Below are 7,367 nucleotides of genomic sequence, written 5' to 3'. Positions count from 1 at the left end.
TGGGAAGTTCCACTTCTATTCTTTAATACACACGTAGTGTATTTTATGCAAAAATCCTCTCTCTGTTCTATAGCAGTTGATTGGTCTTCACTGCTGGATATTTTAATATTCATTGACCAAAGACATAGAATATTTATTTTAACACACACACACAAACACACACACACACACACACACACACACACACACACACCCACACACACACAGACACTTTAATTTTTTACCAATTTTTCAAGTGGTCTAATTGGTCACACTGTCTATATGTTGTCTAATTTTGTCTAATTTGTTCAATAAAGAATAAAGATGTAATTTTACATACTACTACTACTACTACTACTACTACTAATAATGATGATGATGATGATGATGATGATGAAGCAGCAATAAGCTGTCCAATCCTTGTATTTTCTGCAGACATTTAGTCTGTCCTTGATGTTTTTCTGGGAGACTCTTTGCTACCATTCTTGACAACAGGCCGTCGTCCAAAAGTCTTTGGACTCAGGTCTCACCTTGCGTGAAGATGCACTCACACCCACTTGCTGCCATTCTTGAGCAAGCTCTGCACTGGTGGTGACACCAATCTGTAGCTGACTCCTCAGGAGGAGATGGTCCTGGCGCTTGTTGGACACACTGGGAAGATCCTGACGCCTTCTTCACTGCAGTCAAACCTCTCTCCTTGAAGTTTTTGATGATCCGGTAAATGGTTATTTCAGTGCAATATTCTTTTTAGCACTTTCCTCGCATGTCAGGTCATTTTGATGCAAAGCAATGATAGCTGCATGTCTTTCTATGGAGGTAACCATTGCTAACAAGAAGACAATGATTGGAAACATTTCTTCCCCCTTTTATAGTAATCAGTCTGCTCTTAAAATCCGATCAGTATGATAGTGATTTCACCTGACTAGTACTTAATGATTAGAGAAATGGTGTTAGCTGGTTATTTTATGCCACGGCCAAAAAACAGTGAAATTATTATTATTATTTTTTTTTGAAAAAGTTAAATTTTTTCACTCTGCACAATAATCTAGAAACAATTTGAATGAACACCACAACATCTTAAGCAATGTATATCACTGCCAAAACTTTTGGCCATGACTGTACAGATTTGGAGAAGGAGTTGCAATAATGTCAGCAAGATTTTTATCTTGTTATTGTAACTTTTGACCAATAGATGGGGCTCAGGAGTAGCCAAACATTACATAGCATTCACGTTCAAAAAAGAGAAAGAAAGCAAAATTTATGATTTTATTCATAAATGAATAAAAAAATTTGCAAGCAAAATAATTTAGTTGCAAAAAGAATAAAAAAATTCCTATTGCTTCACAAAACTGAAAAACCCAAACAAAACATCATTGAAATAAAGCTCAAAGACTTAATATATAGTTTAGATGAGTTTCAGAATTTGTCAAAACATAATTACACCCCTTAAATAACATAATGACACCATTGAGGATAGCACCAAAAACAGTGGCAAAATGTTTTGGAGAAGCAGGACTACTGAAGCGAGAAAGAAATATGTCAGTAAGTAACCATCCTGATTAAATATTTGACAAACACAGTTGATCCCATTCTTAAACCAGTTTTCAAAACATTTAGACTTATGCTTGTAACAAATATTCTTATTAATCCAAATAAAGTAATTGGTTTGAGAAAAATTGGAATTGAAAATCAAAGACTAAGCTAATAATGCTTGTTTGTGGAAATTAGAGAGAGCAACAGGGATTCTCTGAATACTAAAGTCACAGTGTAATATAAAATTTAAACCTCCCAACTGAGAGAAAATATATTCCAGTGTAGTATTCCAAACACTGGATGGATTTCTTAAGTAGTTTCTCAACCAGTTGATTTTAAATGTATTCCAGAAAATTCCAGAAAATTAAGAACGCCATTACATAAACTGTTAGACAAAAGAGATTTTTCTTATATAAAAAAATCTTAGAGTGTGTGTGTGCCCTGCGATGGGTTGGCACTCTGTCCAGGGTGTATCCTGCCTTGATGCCCAATGACGCCTGAGGCACAGGCTCCCCGTGACCCGGGGTAGTTCGGATAAGCGGTAGAAAATGAGTGAGTGAGAGTGAGAAAAAAATCTTATTTTTCCATACAAAATTACAATTTATCAATCTTTTTACACATCATCACCATCAAGGTCTAAATAGCCAATAGCTGCATATGTCAAATGTGAGATGCCTTCTGCTTTAGAGAGGAGAATCCTTCCTTTTAAAAGTTTGAAGTAAGGACATCCACTCAATGTGATTTATTAACCTTTACATTTTTGATAGACTCAAGAATTTCAGCTTATGTGATGGGGCGATCATAAAAATCTTTGTCAGAAGAACTTATATAATTGACAATGAATAATAATAATAATAATAATAATAATAATAATAATAATAATAATAATAATAATAATTCTGGCTATACTTATTGCCATGCTATCCAAGGATTCTTAAGTATGAATGTTAGTTTGAAAACACCCCAAGTAGGCTACAGAACCACTTAAAGCCATTGTTATAGAACAGCAGTGTCCAATCTTATCTGGATAGGGCCAGTGTGGGTGCAGGTTCTCATTCCAACCAAGCAGAAGCCACACCAGGGTCTACTAAAAGCCAAGAACAACTGATTAAACAGGTGGGATCAGGTGTAGCTTCTGCTTGGTTGGAATGAAAACCGGCACCCACACCGGCCCTTTGTGGATAAGATTGGACACCACTGTTATAGAACAATTAGGGCTATAAGTTGATCATGTTTACCATCCTATAGCCAAAAGCAGTGACTATTCGTTCAGGTGCACAGTTCATTTATAACATGGGACTTTTTTTTATAAAGCTTTTGGAGATGTGTTTGTACAGCAGAACACAGGAAGGTGTGAGGTTGGACCACTGGGACTAATTCAAATTCAGTTCCCATGTATTGACTGTCAAAAAAAAAAAAAAAAAAAACAGCTACAGTAATAAAAACAACGAGGATAAGACAGCTGACAGACTGTTCTGGTAATTATTTGTTGTCATAGACAGAAGACTTTTAGTTTGAAATCCTGCACGTGCTCCCTTCCGATTGGTTAAAATGATCTTGGAAGTATCTTAACTTTGTTTACTTTAATTATATAAAAGTAATTTAGTGAATAAAACAGAACACTTTATTTGATAGTTCAAAAATGTATAATCCGTGTTATAGCTTGAATTAATGTTTACATTACATGCGTTTAAATCGAAAACCGGGTTGCCAGGTGAAAATAAATAAAGAATCAAAGAAAACTACACAAATCAAGGAAAAAAGGCTGTAATAGAACCAAAAACTCCTGTCAAACCCTATACACACATTTTAAAGTTTAACCCGACTATAACTACAGCAAAATACGCTCCACGTAGGCTGACTTCATTAAAATGCCTTTGAAATAACTCGGATATTATATCAATATTTAAATATTTGTGGTTTACTGGTTTTCACTGTTTTGCAGTCAGTTTGTTTACGGTTTTAAAAAAGCAATTTATTATATTTTAATTTGATTATTTTAATGTATCTACACTTTTAGTATGAGGTTTGCAAAACGTAGGAACGATTCACAGCAAACCCGCGGATCTGGCAACACAGTTCTGAGGATTCAGTCATGTGACATGAGTGTCAGCTGATGTGTGAAGGAAACAGAGGATCTGATAGACCGCCATGCTGAAACTGCTCGAAAGAATATCGCCATCAGAGTGTCCTAAAGTAGGTAACAGATAACACAAAGCGATCTGTGTGTTGTTTTGTAAAGTAACTGTACTTGCCTCATAATGTCTAGTGTATAAGTATATTGTTGCAGTCGGTGGGAAAAGATCCAGCCTAGAATCCAGCCCAAGCACACAAAATCAATCAATCAATCAATTAATTAATTAATTAAAAAATACGAAATAAATAATTCATTTATTAGTGTAAATTATGAGTACTTTTATTCTTCTGACCCACTGAGGTGTTCTTTGCAGTAAAACCTATATATTTCCCTGTATTACATGTATTAAGTGTAAAATAATGTTATTATGAATAACCCTCTTATTCATATGATGAGTAAAACTAGTGCATAGTGTTTAATCCAGTGTTTGTCCAGCTCCTGCACAGGGTGGTGGATGGACTCTGTGGACGGAGTCTCCCAAAGCGCCTCCAATATGGGGAGACATGGAGTCTACTGGAGTGGGGAGATCTGATCAGCTCAATAAACCACTTCTTCCGAGTCGTTGTTGGGAGGAAATGCTCAGACCAGGAGGTTATTTAATATTGCATGTAAAAGACAAATGCTTAAACTTATTGCGGAAAGTTTGTGGACTACTGATCACAAAAATACCTTTTGTAATTTTTTTTTGTAGATAGAAGTTAATGTCCTTCATGCAGTAATAACAGTCTCCACATTGATGAAAAGTCTTTCAACTCTATGTGGTGCTCACTAAACCACAAGAGTATTAGTGAGGTTAGGCGCTTATGTTGAATAAAGCCTGGGGTACAGTACGTCTTCCAGTTCATCCCCAAGGTGTTCAGTGGGGTTGAGATCTGGGTTCAGGCTACTCTAATTCTCTCACAGCAAACTTGGTAAACCATGTCTTTATGGACCGTGCTTTATGCACAGTGGCACTGTCAAGCTAGAACAAGTTTGAGCCTCTTTATTAAGGGATATTATAATAAATAGTAAAGCATATAGAGACATCCTGGTTAATTGTGTTATCTGGGAAAAACACATATGGGTGGCATAGCCAAGTGTTCACAAAAGTTCTGTCATAAGGTTGATCACTTTTTTTAAATGTATATATTAAGAAGATTTGTATGTAAAAAAAAACAAAAAAAAAACACAGATCCATAACATTAAAACCACTGATACATCCATAACATTAAAACCACTGACAGGTAAATTGAATAATGTTGATTATTTCATTACAGTGGCACCTTTCAAGGGAAGGGATATATGAAGCAACAAATAAACAGTCAGTTCTTGGTGCTACTGTGATGGAAGCTAGAAATATGGTCAAGTGTAAGGATCAGAATGACTTTGACAAAGTTGTAATGGCTAGATGACTGAGTCAGAGCATTTCAAAATGGCATGTTGGTTTTAACCCAGTATACAATAGTTAGTACCTACAAAAGTGACAGGTTCATGAGCACCCAAAGCTCATTAGTGCACATGGGGAGTGAAGGCTAGCTTGTCTTGACTGATCCCACAGAAGACCCAATGTAGCACAAATTGCTGAAAAAGTTAGTGCTGACTTTGATAGAAAGGTGTCAGAAAAGTGCAGAACACAGTTACATTATGGGACTGCGTAGCCACAGACCAGTTACAGTGCCCATGCTGACCCCTACAATGGACATATGAGCATCAAAACTGGAGCACAGGAAATGGAAGAAGGTGGCCTTGTCTGATGAAGCATGTTTTATTTAATTTTTTTTCTCCCCATGTGGATGGCCAGGGTTGTTTTCATCAATTATTGGGGAAGCGCTTAGAGCAACAGGATGAAAAAGAAGGCAAGGAAAGACCAAGAACACTCTTTCAAGGCAGGTCTTGTGGCGTCCATGGTTTAATGTGCCAGAGCCTTTTTGTTGGCACAAGTGGGGCCTACATAATATTAGGCAGATGGTTTTAATCTTATGGCTGATCAGAGTTTTCAGGATTAATCTGTTTCATTAGGTATCTAAGTTCTTAGACACTTTTTAAAAAATTTTTCCCTTCTTTTTTGCATTTGGTGTGCACATGTGTGTAGGTACAGGAAATGCTGGGAGATTTGGAATCTGTACGTGCAGACGCTATTTTGCAGTGTGTGAATGCCAGGCAGGAGGAGATCAGACAAGCACTGGTGGACAGAACCAACAGAATCTGCAGTACACAACTAGATGACTTCAACTGGCAGCTAAAAGTATGCACAGATGCAAGGTTGTCCTTTCTAAGGATGTACCAATTCAGTATTGACTCAATATTGAGCATTGGAATGATACTCACCTGCAAGGCTGGATCAGTATCAAATGAATCAGTCACTGATCAGTGACGTATTTTTTGCCTTGAATGCATGTAATGTTGAGAGAGATGACACAGATATTGTACCCAAACATTGTATACACATTGTTGTAAAGCTTTCTCTCTGTGTACCTCAGATGCAACTTAAGATAATGATTAGTTTGATCAAATAGCATTCTGTTTCATTCTCATCCCACTCTTTTTGTCTTTTTAGCTTGCATTATCCAGTGATAAACTGTCATCTTTAAACACTCCTTTGCTGAACCTCTGTCTCGACTTGACGGAGAACGGAATCCAGAGAGGTGTAACCATAGAAATGAACAAAGAAGAGCTAAACACACTCATCACCACATTGGAGGCTGCTAATAAGGTACCTGCTTTCTCTCTCATGCATCATTTCTCAGAATTTGATTAGTCACCCTATTGGACCTGCACATTAGCATGTTTATGCTAGCACTGAAACTCCCCTTTAACACACTGTGCAATCTTATAGGTGATCCTGCAGATGAAATGAATGGAGCATATGAGGAGCTATGTATGTGCAAGGACATGGCTAAGGAGTGAGGAACAACGGTGCTTTTAAAGGACACTGCTGTGCAAAGAGGAAAAAGAAAGACAAGCATGAATGTGTTTATCAGATTTCTGTGTATTGAGCCGAGCACATGAGGAGGTTGCCTGAGTAATAAGCTGTGACTCAGTGCCTCTGTTGGTTGTATGGTGTTGACTGAGGTTTAGATCATTATTTTAAACCACATTGGAAATAGACTGATTATAACAATGTTTGCTTCAGGTTTTTTTTTTTTTTTTGTAAACACTTTCAGAATGAGACATCAGGAGATTGGTATGCAACAGTCTCCATATTCTTAATGTGTTTTAAATTTAAATTCAGACAAGGTTACAAACCATTTCCCTATTCTAAAAGTGTAAATGAGTATAGAAGATGTATTGAATTGAGCATTGTTCCAATGAGCATATGTTGATTACTGAAGATCGAAATGAATGCAGATTATCCCAGTCAAAGTTTCTAGTAGATATACCACTGCTCATTGAGGAGTAACTAATTAATGTGAGCGGTGCCTGTAACAGATAATTAATGAGCGTAGAACTCTTTGATTAGAATTTTCTTCATCGGTTCCCCTCCCTGGTCTAGCCGTCTTCCGGGTTTCAATTAATTGTTAGTTTGGTTCATTTTCCCACCACAAAGGAAACCCTGCCTGTATGAGTATGTGATGGGGAAGGAATGGATTATTAAATAAACAATTTCTTTTATTATTTCACTCTCCAGCAATTTTCTTTATGCTACACAGTTAAGTTTCTCAGCCTTCTCTTCCCACTCTTCTCATTCCTACTCAAGATCTGTGGGTGAAGGCACTCTTTCCCAAGGGCTCTTGAGAGG

At 36.9% G+C, this 7,367-nt stretch overlaps 1 protein-coding gene across 2 annotated transcripts; it reads left to right on the top strand.

Moving 5' to 3' along the window:
• The first annotated feature begins 3,568 nt into the window (after positions 1 to 3,568).
• commd8 (COMM domain containing 8) lies at positions 3,569 to 7,243 on the top strand. 2 transcript variants are annotated; one of them, XM_060872199.1, is made up of 5 exons: positions 3,569 to 3,708; positions 4,085 to 4,240; positions 5,721 to 5,873; positions 6,186 to 6,341; positions 6,465 to 7,243. In XM_060872199.1, the coding sequence occupies exons 1-5, from the start codon at positions 3,664 to 3,666 to the stop codon at positions 6,483 to 6,485; spliced, it is 531 nt and encodes a 176-aa protein (XP_060728182.1). In that variant the 5' UTR covers positions 3,569 to 3,663; the 3' UTR covers positions 6,486 to 7,243. The 2 variants fall into 2 exon arrangements, with proteins under 2 accessions (XP_060728182.1, XP_060728183.1); XM_060872200.1 differs by having other exon boundaries at positions 3,637 to 3,708; positions 4,074 to 4,240.
• The last annotated feature ends 124 nt before the right edge of the window (positions 7,244 to 7,367 follow it).

This window comes from Tachysurus vachellii, chromosome 6, assembly GCF_030014155.1.
Source record: "Tachysurus vachellii isolate PV-2020 chromosome 6, HZAU_Pvac_v1, whole genome shotgun sequence".
Lineage (NCBI taxonomy): Eukaryota > Metazoa > Chordata > Actinopteri > Siluriformes > Bagridae > Tachysurus > Tachysurus vachellii.
The sequence above is the reverse complement of the archived record's forward strand: the minus strand, read 5'-3'. Positions and strand labels throughout refer to the sequence as shown.